General features: G+C 47.3%; 1 protein-coding gene across 1 annotated transcript in view; it reads right to left on the minus strand.

Annotated features, from left to right (window-relative positions):
• Window positions 1–386: 386 nt before the first annotated feature.
• OPN4 (opsin 4) overlaps window positions 387–17,107 on the minus strand; it is a 32,216-nt gene continuing 15,495 nt past the window's right edge. Inside the window, exons 6-11 of the mRNA XM_039911324.1 lie at window positions 14,853–15,014; window positions 10,190–10,297; window positions 7,979–8,159; window positions 6,380–6,532; window positions 5,054–5,089; window positions 387–572 (exon numbers count right to left, since the gene is read on the minus strand). Of these exons, the coding sequence (XP_039767258.1) occupies window positions 387–572; window positions 5,054–5,089; window positions 6,380–6,532; window positions 7,979–8,159; window positions 10,190–10,297; window positions 14,853–15,014 (826 nt within the window). The remainder of the gene's footprint in view (window positions 573–5,053; window positions 5,090–6,379; window positions 6,533–7,978; window positions 8,160–10,189; window positions 10,298–14,852; window positions 15,015–17,107) is intronic.

The raw sequence follows: 17,107 nt of genomic DNA on the forward strand, positions 1-17,107 counted from the left end.
TGATTTCTCAGATCCACTGAGTTTTCCTCTAACACAGGAGTGATGCTCCTGATGCCACAGCCATTTCTTTTGACATACCTCTTTCAATCACATAGACATGCAGTGTTGGAAAAACATTTCCTAATTCCCAACAGTGTTCTAGCCAAAATGCCCAGAGAAAACACAGTGACGGCTAAGTATACCGTGATTCTGTGACACTGAACCATCAAATACTGGCAGTGTGCCTGGAATAATGCAATATCATAGCAATGTCTGCCTGATCCCGAGCGGCCAGATGGGGAGGCCTGGGGGCTCAGAGAGATTGAACATTAGTTTAGGAATTTTGGGGGGCTGGGGGCGGTGCTGTAGTAAGCTATAAATCCTGTCCAAGAGCCAGAAGATGTATCTTACTTGTAGCTTGATTCCCCCAGGGTTTGCAGTGGTGAGGTGTTCAGGAAGAGGTCGCTTCCTGGCTTGCACAAGAACACGTTGACAGGAACGAGGACTCTCTCCTCACAAGCTCCCATGGAACCTGCTTGGTGCCAGTGGGCTGTGGGTATGTGCCCATGTTCCCCACTGGTTAAAGAAGACCCCTGGCAGTTGGGCATGGCAAATTGAGAAGCAGCATGGTCTAGTGGATAGACCACAGGCCTGAGAGTCAGAAGGACCTGGGTTCTAATTCCGGCTCCACCATGTACCTGCTGTGTGACCTTGGACAAGTCACTTAGATTCTCTGTGCCTCAGTTCCCTCATCCAAAAAGTGGGGATTAAGAGATGTGGGACATGGACTGTGTCCAATCTTATTAGCTTGTATTCACCCCAATGCTTAGTACAGTGCCTGGTATATTGTAAGTGCTTAACAAATACCATTAAAAAAATATTTAAAGAAGGAAGCTGAGTCTGTTTGGCAGAAGATTTTTGGTCTCAGTGCTAACTTGCTGTGACAAGAGGGAGACTCTTTCAGCTCTGTTCAGGGACCTTGGGCCTTGAGTCTGTTGGTCTATTCCTTGTCCACAAAGAGCTTACAGTCTAGAAGATGCCATCTGTGAGGAAAGAAGGACCAAGAGACCAGATTTTTGGGCCGGTTGGGGTTAGAGTTTCAAAATCAGATTCTGAGGAGCTCAATGCACTTGCCATGTATCATTTAACACTTGCAACATCCCTCTAAAATAGGGAAGAAGATGCTTTTTCTCCATTTTACAGAGGAGAAAGCAGTCCAGTCTGGGGCTCCTCTGGGTAATCCAAGCAGACTTCAATCTATGTCATCCTGGGGATGAGTACACCATTCTGTGAGCTTACCAGGAGAGAGGGAAAGGAGAAGAGTTCCAGAACTGAATTGACCCCAACACTAGTCCTTCTGAGCAACAGAAGTGTTCCAGAATGCCCCCCCCACCCCCATTCACTCCAATGTGCCTGGCTCCCAATGGGATCAAAGAAGATCAAGGTCAACCTGAAGACAAGAGATATATGCTAGGTTGAAAGTCCTTTGAGGGCAGAAATCACTGACCTATTCTAATTGTACTGTACTCTCCCAAGCACTTAGTATAGTTCTCTACACACAGTTCACACTCAATAAATAGGATTTACTGATTGTTTGATAGATTGAGATTGGGGCAACTCCCCTTCCTCTCCAATCCCCCACCCCAGGGAGAGAGTGAACATGCTGATGAGAGCTCATTTCCTTCCTTCCCAGTGCCGAAGTCTGGGTCAGAGCACACTTCCAAAAAGAAATCCCAAAATGAAGCAGGAGTCGAGCTTTTGGGAGATTTTCTTTCCTCAGACACATGTTGTCCAACTCCTGCTTCCTGTAAGTATCAGGATCCACTACCCCTAGTTTAATTAATTCCCATTTCTTCCAACCTGGACAGTCTTGGAAGTCCCTTGGTGGGGGTTGGAGCCATGGTTTTTGCTGACATCATCTGCTTCTTCTGTGATTTCCCCACATTTTGCTGCTCCCTCTCCCTTCATTTTCTGCACAATTTGAGGAGAGCACATTCCTCCTTTCTTCTTTGCCTCTTTCTGTTTATGCTGTTCTTCCCCAGATGTTTCTCCTCAGTTCAACTCATGTTCCCCCCACACCATTATACAGCCAATTAGGGGTTCAGGTGATAGGGTGGAGGGGAGGGAGGGGTGGTCTCTGTTGAGTTCACAGGGCAGAACTCAGTTGGCCACTTTAGGGGTTCCCTGTCATTTCACCCATATCTGACTGCACCTACAAACCATACCATCAGCTTAAATGAGTTTCCTGAGTTCAGTTAACCCTCAAAGCTTCTTATTTTTCACTGACATTTAACAAGTATTAGAGGGGAAAGGTCTTGTCATTTCATAGCTATCTCTCTGAATTTAAAAACTGCACTGAACTTGAAGCAGGTCCACTGGGTGGATTTGAAGCCAACCTCAAACATACAGGAAGTAAGTGTGTGTATGGGGGGATGGTGTTTGTGTATGTGTGGGTGTATGAGAGAGAGAGAGAGAGAGAGAGAAAGAGAATGTGTTACATGAATAAATTCAGTTTAGGAAAACTTGAAAAAGCTTATCCTGGGTTTTGTTCCATCAGTAAATAAAGAAAATGGTGCCATCCATATTTCCAAGTTTAAAATAACCCATAAGTGAACCATATCGCCCAAACCTGGCTGAGACCTTATATTTTTATTTTAAAACAGACATTTGGACAAACAGATTGTTATCAAGGGGATATATAGCTACCCAAAATAGCAAAGACCAAGCTCAGATGGTTAGCTCAGGTTTGAGGCTGGGACAATGTAAGTACAAGACATCACTGGAATATCAGCTCCTTAATCACATTAAAAATGCTCAGATGTTTAGGTTTTTACATGTGCAACAGGACCCCTAGCTAACACCTAAAGAAACAAAGGAAAAGCTGGTGGGGCTGTGGAGTGTAGAGGTCTTGTTAAATCCCAAGGTTCAGGTGGGTGAGCAATCTTCCAGTCTGTGGAAACAAAACTTGCATGTCAATCAGTCCTGGCCACCCAGCTGATTTATTCACAAAGATTTGTACCGAGTAGTGGGGAATGGGTGTCTTCAGGTAGAAGTGGAGTGGGAGAGGGAGATGCAAGATGACCTAGGACTAAGGTCACCAGGAAAATAATTCACACAACTACCTGCCAACCCTCCACAGGAAAGAAGCAGTTTGACAAAAGGTGGAATGAGAGGGAGGCAACTATGGCCAAGTGGAAAGAGCATGGGTCGGGTCTATTTATTTCCATTGTTCTTGTCTGCCTGTCTCCCCCGATTAGACTGTAAGCCCGTCAAAGGGCAGGGACTGTCTCTATCTGTTACCTATTTGTACATTCCAAGCACTTAGTACAGTGCTCTGCACACAGTAAGCGCTCAATAAATACTATTGAATGAATGAATGAATGAATGAATGAATGAATGAATGAATGAATGAATGAAGGCTCCAGGAGTGAGCCTTCAGGAAATAATAATGATAATAATGGTATTTGTTAAGCATTTAATATATGCCAGACCCAGTACTAAGTGCAAAGATGGATATAAGCAAATCAGGTTGGACACAGTCCCTTGTCCCATGTGGGACTGAAAATCTCAATCCCCATTTTACAACTGAAGTAACTGAGACACAGAGAAGTTAACTGACTTACCCAAAGGCACACTGCAAACAAGTGGCAGATCTGGATTAGAATCCATGACCTTCTGCATCCCAGGTCCGTGCTCTATCCACTATGGGAGTTATGGGACTACAGGGGCAGGGTGCCAGGAGGCTGGGCTCATCCCAGTGGAGGCACTGAACTAGGGAAGTATGATATCACTGGGGCAGTCCAGGCCAGTCAGTGAGGTGAGGCTGTCCATAGACAGACTGGGCATCTTAGCAGGGAATAATAATAATGGTGGTATTTTTTAAACATTTACTACATGTTAAGCGCTGAAGGAGATAGAAGATAATCAGGACCCACATGGCGCTCACAGTCTAAGTGAAAGGGAGAAGAGGGATGGAATCCTCATTGGCTATTTAGGATACTGGGGCACAGAGAAGTAAAGTAACTTGCACAAGGTCACACAGCAGGCAAGTGGTAGAGTTAGGATTAGAACCCAGGCCTCCTACCTCCTAGGTCTGTGCTTTAGCCACTAGGCCAAGCTGCTTCTCTAAGGGAAAAGAGCTTGGATCTGAGTGCCAATCAGGCTGCCTCTTCTAGAGCCCTGGGGCAGAATTCAAACCTGAGACCTACAGTGGCCTGATCCTGTAGACACTCTCCAGGCCTCCAGCAGAAAGTACAGAAAAGAGTAATCTGTCCAAGTGTTTACTTCCACCCTGCCCAATCGCCAACCCCTTGCAGCCCAAACCTTCTCACCAGCCATGACATAATGGTCTCTCTGCATTACTGCAAGGCATTGAAAGACAGCTGCCATCAGCTCTGTTATACCAATGAGGAAATTGAATTTTCCTCCTAGGACACTACCAATTCAAGGAAGTTCAAGAGGGGATGCTTTTCACGGCTTTGCTTTGCAGATTCACCCTTGGGGCTTTGGACATTGATGGTCCTTGACCTCTCAGGTCTCCCTGACTTTCAGGGTGAGCCCCCACTGTGGCCCCTCCCCACCCTAGACTGATCCTGCTGCAGAGGGCACCAAGGCGGTGATGGTGACAGTTAGATGTCCCTGATTTTTCTGGAAAAACTAGCGGTCCCACTATTCTGGTAGTACTCAGCCCAGAGACCTTTTCTCTGGCAAAGGACCACAGTTGGATCTTGGCAATTTTCAGTTCAGAACCAGCTTCTCCAGGGTGATAGAGCTGAATCAGCACTCTGCACTGAAGAGGAGGCGGCCCCAAGCAATTGCGAACACCTGGAGGTGGAATTACATGGCCGGGAGGAACGTTTCAGAGAAGAATTCAAACTCATTTCAATTGACTCAGCTCCCAGATTCCCAATCTCCAGTGGCAGGGATCCAAAGGATAGTCCCACAGTGTAAATGGCAGCATCAAGGTGACAGGCTGGATTCCAAGAGGCAAATAAATATCAGACATTTCGGTCCTGCTGCTGTCTCCCTCAGTTACTTGGGGCCAATTGCCCCGAGCTGGCCCTGCCCCACTCACCTCTGCTGGGGAAACGTCCTCTGTGTCCACCAGAACCTAGAAACAAAGAAGAATTGAACAAGGTTCCAGAGGGGCTGACCTCAGGCAATAACCAAGGAAGAGGGGAAGGAGAAAGAGAAGGAGAGGGGGAGGGAGAGGGAGAAGGAGGAAGAAGAGCAGGAGGAAGAGAAGGAGGGTGGAGGTTCTGGAAGGGCTGGCCAGCAGCCTATGCCCTCTAGGGCTGCCAGGTCTGAACTCAGATCTGGGACAAATTCCTCACATCTGTGAAATGGGAGCAACAATGCTGACATCTCAAGAAATGGCACTGAGGAAGAGAGATAGACATTTCCAGCGGCTGGAAGACTCCCCAGGAGAATTGAAATTATAATTATGGTGTTTGGTTTTTATGGCATTTAAATGCTTACCATATATCAAGTTATAAATATGGTGTTTGGTTTTTATGGCATTTAAGTGCTTACCATATATCAAGCACTGTTCTTAGCTCTGGAATAGATACAGGTTAATCAGGCTGGACACAGTCCCTGTCCCACATGGGGCTCACAGTCTAAGTAGGAGGGAAATAAGGTTTTAATTAGGGAGAAGACATGCCCCTGCCTCCACCCATTTTAGATCTCCAAAGAGGAGACAAGTACCCTTCTTCTCAGACCATTCTCATATCTAACCTGAATCCTTCCTGCTGCAGCTTGAATCCTTATCCTATCCTCAGGAGCAGAGTGGGGTGGAAGTATTTACTCACCAGCCAGTTTTCATTGCAATGATTCTACCAAAATGGACAAATAGATCTAGCCAGACAAGGGAAGGAGAAGAATCATGTTCTGTGCCTGGTTAACTATAGCATGAGGTAGTCTAGTTTGCTCAAACTGCTTGGAGTTTAGAAGCAGCTCGTTCCCTGAAGTGTGAGAAAGATGCCTGGCCTGGTCAAGGCAGAGACTTAAATAATTAACTACGTACCATGGGGCCGGGCTGAGACCCTTATTTTAGATCTTCTAATCCCAGCTCTGCTACTTTCCTGCTGTGTCACCTTGGGCAAGTCCCTTCACTATTCTGTACCTCAGTATCCTCAATGGTGAAATGGGGATTTAAATGCTTGTTCTCCTTCCTACTAAGACTGTGAGGCCCATGTGGGACAGAGACAATGTCCTATATGCTCATTTTCTAACTACTACAGTGCTTAGTACAGAGCTTGACAGGTAGTAAATGCCAAACAAATACTGCAATTATCATCATTATCATTAGCCTTAACTTATTTCTCTTCTCCCCAGGTATTTGGGATGTGCTCACTGCCAAGACTTCCTTGAACCTTGCACCTGACCCAACAGTGATTACCTTCTGGAAACTTCCCACCTCCCAGCTCTTCGGCTTGACCTTCGCCCGCAGGTCGCAATGCTCTGTGGGGCCCTGGCTCATCCTGTAGGAAACCTGACGACTGGCGGCCCTGGAGGAAGCACTGCCAGCATCGGCCTCAGTGTCTGTCCAGCCCTGGAGCAAACCATGAAAGAAAGGCTCTTTTTCCATCCCTGAACACCACTCCATTCTAGTTATGGAAGGTGAGAGGATTGCAACAGGCTTAGAGGAGAGGTTTTAAAGGACCCAACCCCCACCAGCTCCCTCCCCCTTCTCACCAACTAGGATATTTATTAGGGGTAAGTGTACCAAAGATTTCTATGGTACAAATTCCAGCTTTTTTCTCTACAAAAATCCCCATAATATAATCCTGTGTAAGTGAGTTTTGTATGTTGTAGGGTGCAGGGATTGTAGATATTTCCAAGTGGAGTCTTTCAATTTTCTTTCTTCAGGAAGGAATCTGGGCACTGCAGAATAGCTGTCGCATAACAAAGCACCAATTTGGGGATGGGTGGAGAGCAGAGGTCTGGTCAGGTTTTACTCATGCTGCCCTAAAAAAAAAATCACCTCTGGTTCTCAGCAGGGCTTGGCACATGCTCAGGGCACTTTCCCCTTCCTCCACCTGATGCTGTCTCTGGGACCCTGGGAACTTGGAACCTGTGTCCTGGGGAGGCAGGCCAGGATCAGGAAACTACTCTCCAGTCAGCAGCGGAAGGGTCAGAGTATTCTAAATCAGAGAATATGTCTGGTCCAATTTCACCTGCTGAGTTTCTGAGGGAAAGAGGGGCTGAGACCCAGGAGTCCTGACTCTTGGTTTCTCAGTCAACCTCTGGTCTCCAACAATAGAGATAGAGCCAGTCCCATTGGAAAGTGTACTGTCCCCCACCCACCCCACCTCACCCACAAAGAAGAAGAGAAATATTTACTACTAAGGCCTTAGCTCCAGCCCTCCAGTTCTGCTCCCCAGAAAAGTCCTGGTTTCCCAATTCCAGGGGTCTAGAGAACTTAGTCTGCTCTGAGCAATGGGGGCAGTCAGGTTTCTGGAACACAGGATCCTCCATGTCCCACTGAGTAGGTCTCCCTGGCAGGCCTGTATATGGTATCCATCTAGAACCCAAATCAGAAGTATGACCCACAGTGGACTTCAAGTTGGGAGTCCAGAGAGGGAGGAACATCCGAGGGGGAGTTCACCCCAGAAATCAACTAGCTCGCTGCCGTCATAGTCCAGTTTGGGCTCAGACTTGGAGGAGGGGGCTGAGAGCATGGCCGGTCAAAGGGACCCAATGGGTTAAGTCCTGGTCTGAAGGGAATTGGCCACACCAAGCCAATTGCCACATTCCAGGGTCACATCACCCCACAGTAGATCTGGGGTCCAAGATCACCCAGAGTTCATCCCAGTTTTGGGGGTCCTTGCACCCTGGAAGATCTAGATGATCCAATAACATGGCCCTGACACATCACTCATGCCATCGGCAAGCAATTTTTGTCATCAGCATCTAACGCCCAGCACTGACTGCAGCACTGGGCTTCAGCACCAAGTACATGACATGGAGCCCAAATGGCTGGGCCCCACAAGCTCACCGATTCACTGTCTGAGGCAGAAGACAGGGGCCGCCTCCTCCCGGGAAGCCAGCTCCCATCCAAGGACTGGCTGGTGACCGTAGAGCGGCGGCTGGACGCGTAGTGGCTGGAGGATCTAGAGTCTTGGCGAGAGACTCTCAGCAGGGGACCGAGGCAGGGGATGTACTTGGTGATGGCCATTCTGGCGGAAAGAAGCACGATCCCTCAGACCCGCCCACCCACCCCCACTCCACTCTGCCCTGGCTCCACCAACCCCATCCTTGGCAACTCCACCATCATCAGAGCCCCGTCTGTGCCTGCGATAGCCCTCCTCTCCTCCTGCCTCCAAGGTGAGGAACAGCTAGTGCTGCAAATCCCAGCTCACAGAGTCCAAGGGACTGATCTCCAGCACAGCTGAGACTAGACCCAGGAGTCAGTCACTCAGTCAACCATATTTATTGAGCACTTACTGTGTGCAGAGCACTGTACTAAGCACTTGGGAGAATACAATATGAAAATAAATAGACCCATCCCCTGCCCCCATCAAGCTTACAATCTAGAGGGGGAGACAGGCATAAATATAAATAAATAAATAGATAAATAAATCACAGTCCTGACCCCAGGAAAGAGGCCAGAGGGCTCCCAGGGACATTGGGCCTCCCTTCTGCTCAGAACCTCTGTGGCTCATCCTGGTCTTAATACCAACAATGATTATATAGTTTGTTAGGTGCTTACTATGTGCCAAGCACTCTACTAAGCAAGAGAATCACCAGGTCCCATGTTGTGAATAAGAGGGAAAACAGGTACTTAATCCCCATTTTACAGATGGGGAAACTGAGGTCCAGGGAAGTTAAGTTACTTGCTCATGGTCACAGAGCAGGCAAGTGATGCCAGAGATTGGATTAGGACCGAGATCCTCTAACTCCCAAGTCCATGTTCTTTCCATTAGGCCACACTGCTTCTCCTGGAAGTGGGCCTTGTCACCTAAAGGATCCTTAGGAGGCAGGTAGGTCAGGGGGATGGGACCACCCTAGGCCCAGCATCAACAGAAATGATCCTGATTTTAGATGATCACATCTAAATTTGATTTGCAAAGGCAGACTCTGAATGAAACAAAACGTGGATGTTTTATGCCTTATGCCATTGGGAGTGGATTTAGCACTGATATTGTTTGGCATGGAAAAAGGGCATTAAAACATCAATCTCATGGGGGAAAACAACTATTAAAATTAGATTTTTATCCATATAGAGTTTAATTGGAAGTAACGTAAAATCCAAAAGGTTCTCTCCCCTCTAAACCAGGCCATTGGAGTGGTTTTCCAGAGAATCATTTAAATTCACCCAAAACAGCTCTCTCCCCTCTCCCACCCAGTCATCTGCTTGCTGGCTGCCTAGCTAAGAGCTTCCATTATCCAGCAAGCTGTGCCTCCTTTCTGAACGGGGGGCTGGGTTTTGAAGCATCTGGTGTTCTCCCCTTGGAGAGGGCAGATTGCACCCTTTAGTTCAGTCGCTTTGTGCCCAGCTTCATAACTGCCTGAAGGAAACTCAGCTCTGAGCTGGACACACCACAGTTGGAAGCTGCTGGGACCAAAAGTCCAGAAGCCATGTAAATGAGAGGCTTTGTGAAGTCAGGCTCTGCTCCTCTCACAGAAACCACAGGGCCTAGTGGGAAAAGTCCAGACCTTGGAGCCAGGAGATCTAGGTTCTAATTCCAGCTCTGCAACTTGCCTGCTGTGGGCCACTAGGCAGTTCACTTAACTTCTCTGGGCCTCAGTTTCCTCATCCATAAAATGGGGATTTGATACCTATTCTACCCCCCCTTAGCTCGGGAGCCCCTTATGGGACAGGGACTGTCTGATATGCTTATATTGTAACCACTCCAGAATTTAGTACGAAGCCTTGCACATAGTAACTGCTTGACAGATACCACAAGTTGTTATTACCTGTATTCTAGGCATGTCTAGTTTCTAGCCTAGTTTCCTGGGAAATCATTACAAGTGCCTTAAAAGTAGTTTCTAGCTAGAAAACTCTCTACTCTTTACCAACCATCTTAAACATCTCAAACTCCTGTTTGTCTGTGAAGCCCCTGCTAGTTCAGAGGAAGATCAGGAGCAGGGCAAGTTAAGTGCTGGCAAAGTGCCAGGGCCAAGGAAATGGAGTTCAAAGCCATCTCCCTGGGACAATGGATAGACACGGGTCAAGAGCATGTTGTTGGCGGGCAGCCCGGCTTACCTGTACTTGGGGTGAGTGATGGCATAGATGATGGGATTGTGGATGGCGGATGACTTGGCGATCACAGCTGGCACTGAATTCATGTAGGGTGTTAGGAGGTGGGAATACCTGAATGTGGAGGAAACTGGGGCTGAGAAGATGGGGTCTGAAGCACGAACTCTGCAGATCTCCCCTCCCAGACAAGTTGAATCGGCCAAGTTCAAGGAGAATGCTTTTTAGTGCGTCCTTGTTCAGCTCAGTTAGCTCCTCCAACCTGGATGTCTTCCCCACCCAATTATCTTCATTCTCTCCATCTCTGGGCTGACCAAGTCTACTTCCAGAGGTTCAAAATAATGACAATGATTATGGGATTTATTAGGTGCTTATTTTGGGCCAAGGGCTGGGATTGATCTGCATGGAAGAGCACAGAACTGGGAGTCAGGAGGCCTGAGTCCTAATTCTGACTCCACCACTTGCCTGCTATGTGACATTGGGCAAATCATTTAACTTCTCCATGTTTCAGTATCCTCATCTGTTCAATGTAGATAAAATACTTGTTCTCCCTCCCACCCTCTTAGGCTGCGAGCCCAAGGTGGGACAGAGGCTGTGTCCAATCTGATTATATTTTCTCTACCTCAGAGCTTAGCACGTTGCTTGGCACATAATAGGTGGTTAATAAATATCATCGTTATGCTATAAAATAATCAAATCAGACAGTCTCCATACTACACATTTCTCACAGTCTAAGAGGCAAGACGTACAGGTACTTCCTCTTCATTGTACACCCCTGGAAAGGGAGGCACAAAGAGGTTAAATGACTAGTCTATGGTCACGTAACAGGCTGGTGGCTGTTCTTTCCCTTTGTGCCCTGAAGATGCTCTCTAACCACGATCTAGAATGTTTAGTAGGTCCAGCTCAAAGCTAGAAAAAAAAAATTAGGGTTCTGGAGTTCCAGAAGCAGACCAAAACAGGAAGAAGGCTATGATTGCCAGAGGCTAAGAAAGGGTACGGTGGGTGTGGGGGGGGTGTGAAGGGGCAACAACACCTCCCTTTCTCTTGGGACCTCTGATGACCTCACCATGGCCTAGTGGATAGAGCACAGGCCTGGGACTCAGAAGGACCTGGGTTCTAATCCTGGCTCTGCCACTTGTCTGTTGTATGACCTTGGGTAAGTCACTTCACTTCTCTGGGCCTCAGTTACCTCATCCATAAAATGGGGATTGAGACTGTGAACTCCATGTGGGACAGAGTGTGTACAACCTGATTATCTCTATCATACTACATTCAATATCATATAACGTAATATCTTGACGTAATATCTTGGTCATTTCAAGCTCAATGTGTTCAAAAGTGAACCCCTCGACTACCCTTCTCCAACTTAATTTTCCCCTCACAGTTGACACCATCACCATCCTCCCGTCCCTCAAGCCCATAGTCCTGGCATTATCTTGACTTTTTCCACTTTCGACCCTCACACTCAGGGGGTTGCCAACTAATGTCATCTCTAATCCTACATTTTCAGAATCTGTCCCTTCTCTTCCATATAAATGGTTACCACATTGGTCCAGGAACTTGTCACATATAGCAGTTCGACTACAGCCATCAACCTTCTTGCTGAACTCCTTGCCTCTAATCACTCCCTGCTCCAATTCATAGTCACTCTCCTGACTGATTTTTGTAAAAGCTTAATTCACACATCTTAGAACATTGCTTGGCACACAGTAAACATTCAACAAATACTATTTTTTTTAGCTGGATGGTGACTGACTGGATGCCAGAGGCTGGACAGGGCCTTGAGATCCCCCTTCCTCCAGGCAGGCCATCACAGAAACCCTCCCAGATATCTAACATTCCATCCCATTTTGAAAGGCTACCATAACTCCTTTTAATATTCCAACTATCCCTGGGGGGAATACTTCTTTATGCCCCATCTGTATCTCGCCCCAGGTCTACCCTCAGTAGAGATCAGGAAAGTTGGCCCTTATTCTTTTTTTTTAATGGCATTTGTTAAGCACTTACTACGTGCCAGGCACTGTACTAAGCTCTGATGTAGATACAAGCTAATCATTCATTCATTCATTCATTCATTCAATCATATTTATTGAACACTTACTATGTGCAAGTACCAACTACTTGGTACTGTGCAAGTAGCAACTACTACCCTTCCTTTCCAAAATCCTAGAACGAGTCATCTACACTCGCTGCTTAGAATTCCTTAACTCCCATTCTCTCCTGGACCCCCTCCAATCTGGCTTCCGTCCCCTCCACTCTACCGAGACTGCTCTCTCTAAAGTCACCCGTGACCTCCTTCTTGCCAAATCCAATGGCTCCTACTCCATTCTAATCCTCCTTGACCTCTCAGCTGCCTTTGACACTGTCAACCATCCCCTCCTCCTCCACACCTTATCTCACCTCAGCTTCATGGACTCCGTCCTCTCCCGGTTCTCCTCTTATCTCTCTGGCCGGTCATTCTTGGTCTCCTTCACAGGCACCTCCTCCCCCTCCCATCCTTTAACTGTTGGAGTTCCTCAAGGGTCAGTTCTTGGCCCTCTTCTGTTCTCCATTTACACTCACTCCCTTGGTGAACTCATTCGTTCTCACGGCTTTGACTACCATCTCTACGCAGATGACACGCAGATCTACATCTCTGCCCCTGTCCTCTCCCCCTCCCTTCAGGCTCACATCTCCTCCTGCCTCCAGGATGTCTCCACCTGGATGTCGGCCTGCCACCTCAACATGAGCAAGACTGAGCTCCTCATCTTCCCTCCCAAGCCCGGTCCTCTCCCAGACTTCCCTATCACCGTGGACGGTACGACCATCCTTCCCGTCTCTCAGGCCCGCAATCTCAGTGTCATCTTTGACTCATCTCTCTCGTTCACCCCAAGCATCCTATCCTGCCTCATATCCAAGACCTGCCGGTTTCACCTTTACAATATCGCCAAGATCTGCCCTTTCCTCTCCACCCAAATGGCTACCTTACTGCTATGGGCTCTTGTTATACCCCAGCTAGACTACTGTGTCAGCCCTCTCTCTGATCTCCCTTCCTCCTCTCTTGCCCCGCTCCAGTCTATTCTTCACTCCGCTGCCCGGCTCATCTTCCTGCAGAAACGATCTGGGCATGTCACTCCCCTTCTTAAACACCTCCAGTGGTTGCCTATCAACCTCCACTCGAAACAAAAACTCCTCATTCTAGGCTTCAAGGCTCTCCATCACCTTGCCCCTTCCTACCTCTCCTCCCTTCTCTCTTTCTACTGCCCACCCCGCACACTCCGCTCCTCAGCCGCCCACCTCCTCACCGTCCCTGGGTCTCACCTATCCCGCCGTCGACCATTGGGCCATGTCCTCCCGTGGTCCTGGAATGCCCTCACTCCTCACCTCAAACAATCTAATTCTCTTCCCTTCTTCAAATCCTTATTTAAAACTCACCTCCTCCAAGAGGCCTTCCCAGACTGAGCTCCCCCCTTTTTCCCTCTGCTCCCTCTAGCACCCCTTCACCTCTCCGCAGCTAAACCCTCTTCTCCCTCCTTTCCTTCTCCTCCTCCCCCTCTCCCATCCTGCCCACTCAGCACTGTACTTGTCCGCTCGACTGTATATATCTTTATCACCCTATTTATTTTGTTTATTTTGTTTAATGAGATGTACATCACCCTGATTCTATTTAGTTGCCATTGTTTTTATGAGATGTTCTTCCCCTTGACTCTATTTATTGCCATTGTTCTTGTCTGCCTGTCTCCCCCAATTAGACTGTAAGCCCATCAAATGGCAGGGACTGTCTCTATCTGTTGCCGACTTGTTCATTCCAAGCGCTTAGTACAGTGCTCCGCACATGGTAAGCGCTCTGTAAATACTATTGAATGAATGAATAGATGTGCAGAGCACTGTACTAAGCACTTGGAAAGTACAATTCAGCAATAAATCAGGTTGGAGACAGTCCATGTCCCACATGGAGCTCACAAACTTAATCCTCATTATGCAGATGAGGTAATTAAGGCACAGAGAAGTTAAGTGACTTGCTCAAGTTCACAGAGCAAATACGTGGAGGACCTGGACTTATAACCCAGGTCCTTCTGACTTCCAGGCCCATGCTCTATCCACTAGGCCAAGCTGCTTTTATAGTTATTACAGTACAAGCAGATGGGGTCTCCACAGGATCTGAATAACCCTGCTGATATGCCCTGGGTGGGCATCTGCCTCATCCACACAGTTCCTGAGAAGATGCTCACTTGGATTAACTCAGGGACCTCTGATTATCGTGTATCAACCCCGACCCTGGACACATACTAAGGGCTTAATAAGCACCACAATTCATATTTTTAGAGTACATATCAAACCAAATATAAGAAGATCACTGGTGGCAAGCCTTGAGCAAGAGGATGGAGATGATTCAGCTGCCCTAAGGCCCATCCCTGTGCGTCACCCAGAGTCCACTAGGCAATTTCATGCATTCATCCTCTGAATGTCTCCTCAGCTGCAAGGAGCTGCTTCTCAACAGTATCTGCCACTTGCAGGACAAAAGCCGCTCCTCACCATGGGGTGAAAGACTGCCAGGCTGCACCCAGCCCACGGGTGTTGCCAGTGCACACTTTTATGCCTGGCATGGCTCCTGGATGAGGGTAGGATGGGGGAGAGATTTGCAAGACAGCTGGGGTTCTCTGAGGAGCAGGTAACAGAAATAGAGAAGTACCCTGCAAAAGCCACCAAAGCCACCACTGAGTAAGGACACCAGGAAATGACATAGAGCAGGATAACCATCAAGGCGATCTTTGCTGTCTTCCATTCGTTCTTCATCCTCTGGCATTGCCTCTGAGATCCTCTGCAGTCGTCTGAGCCGATAGTCTCAACTGCCCTGGGGAAATGAGCACCAGAACCAGTTGGTTACCAATTAATAGGTCGTATTTAACGCTTACTGTATGGGCAGGGCACTGTACTAAGCACTTAGGAGAGTACAATATAACAGAGTTGGTAGAAATGTCCCCTGCCCACAAGGAGCTTACAGTCTTGAGGTTGGTTGCCTTTACTGAAGAGCTCAGTCCAGACTGAACAGAGACCTGGGGAACAAGGAGGAGAGGAGGAGAAAGAGAATGAGGAAGAACTTGATGATGATAAGGAGATGCATTTCTAAAACACTCAATCCATTAATTATTCCACTATTTCTAAAGCCCTCAATTGCATCTATTAGCCCACTTATTATTTCACTGTACCCTGAAAAATCCCAGAGAGGCAAGTAGTTCCCATTTTATAGATAGGAAAACTGAAGCCCATAGAGCACTTGCCCAAAATCACCCAGCATGTCAGCAGTTAAGTCAGGAGTAGGTTCCAAATCAATCAATCAGTGGTATTTATTGAGCACTTATTATGTGCAGAACACTGCACTAAGCACTTGAGAGAGTACAATACAACAGAATTTTCAGACACATTCCTTGCCCATAATCTTCTGAAACCAAGTGCAGGTATCTTTCTCTTATATCCTAGGGAACTCACTCCATTCAGGAATAGGTTGGTTGGGGGAAAGCCTATTTCCTCCTATTTAGGAACCTGGCCTATCTCTCCTAAGAATGCAGCCTTGAACGTCATTATCTCTTGGCTTGGACATTATCTTGCAGCCCAGACAAGCATTTCTATTTCATAACTCTTTTGCCTCTGGAGACCCTTGAGTCTTTGCCAGGAAGGAGTTTTCTTTTATATCTGTTCATTCTTGGCAGATCCCACAGCAACCAGTTGCACAGGAGCAAGAATGGAGACTGAAAATGGGGCTTGGGAGGTGTTCACTGAGGCACAGAGTTGGATCTTTTCTAGCAGCTCTGGGACTGCCTCTGTGCATCCCACAGCTGCCTCTCCAATAGGGAGAGTTCTAGGGAGTCCAATAGGGACTAAATTCTAATCAATCAGTGGTATTTACTGAGTGCTTATTGTGTGCAGAATACACTGCTATACACTTGGAAGAGTACAATCTTGGGGTGCAGGGTGGTCCAATGGTTAAAGCCCAGGCCTGGGAGTCAGAAGGACCTGGGTTCTAATCCCATGTCTACCACTTATCTCCTGTGTGACCTCGGGCAAGTAACTTCATTCCTCTAGGCTGCAGTTCCTTAGTCTGCAAAATGGGGAATAAAATTGTGACCACATGGGGCAGGAACTGTGTCCAATCTGATTAGCTTGTATATACCCAAGCACTTAGTACAGTGCCTGGCACATAGTAAGTACTTAACAAATACGACAGTTATTATTATTACAATACACAAGGGTCAGTAAACATGTTCAATGACCGCAAATAGCTTACAGTCTTTAGGAGAAGACAGGCATTAAAGGCTACAGACTTGAAGGACATATAAGTGCTGTGGGGCTGAAGATAGGGTGAATATCAGAAGCTTAAAGGTACCAATTCAAGCGAATAGGCAATGCAGAAGGGAGAGCAAGTAGAGGAAGTGAGGGCTTAGTAAAGGAAGGCTTCTTGGAGGAAGTGTGATTTTAGTAGGTTTTTGAAGTGGGAAGTGTAGTGGTCTGTGGTATCTGAAGGGAGACAGAGTTTCAGGCTAGAAGGAGGACATGGGACAGGATGAATACTTGATGATGATACGAATGGTGATCCTTTGTGCTGAGTAAGTGAGACTCAGACAGGTTTATGAGGTTAGTGGCTGAAGCAACATTTGAGCCCAACATTAAGTCTACCGAGCTACTCTGAAGATGATTGGTCCCTCTGCCCCATGCTTTGGAAGATACCAGTAGACTGTGGCTAGTGAAAAGACCAAAGGACTGTGAGTCAGGAGACCCCGATTCAAATCCCAGCTTGGCTACTTGCCTGCTGTGAGTCCTTGGGAAAGTCATTTAACTTCTCTGAGCTTCGGGTTCCACAACTATAAAATGGGGATTAAATATCTCTTCTCCTTCTTACTTAGACTGTGAGCCTGATGTGGAACAGCGACTATGTCTGACCTGATTACC

The sequence above is a fragment of the Ornithorhynchus anatinus genome, chromosome 3 (assembly GCF_004115215.2).
Source record: "Ornithorhynchus anatinus isolate Pmale09 chromosome 3, mOrnAna1.pri.v4, whole genome shotgun sequence".
In the NCBI taxonomy this organism is placed as follows: Eukaryota; Metazoa; Chordata; class Mammalia; order Monotremata; family Ornithorhynchidae; genus Ornithorhynchus; species Ornithorhynchus anatinus.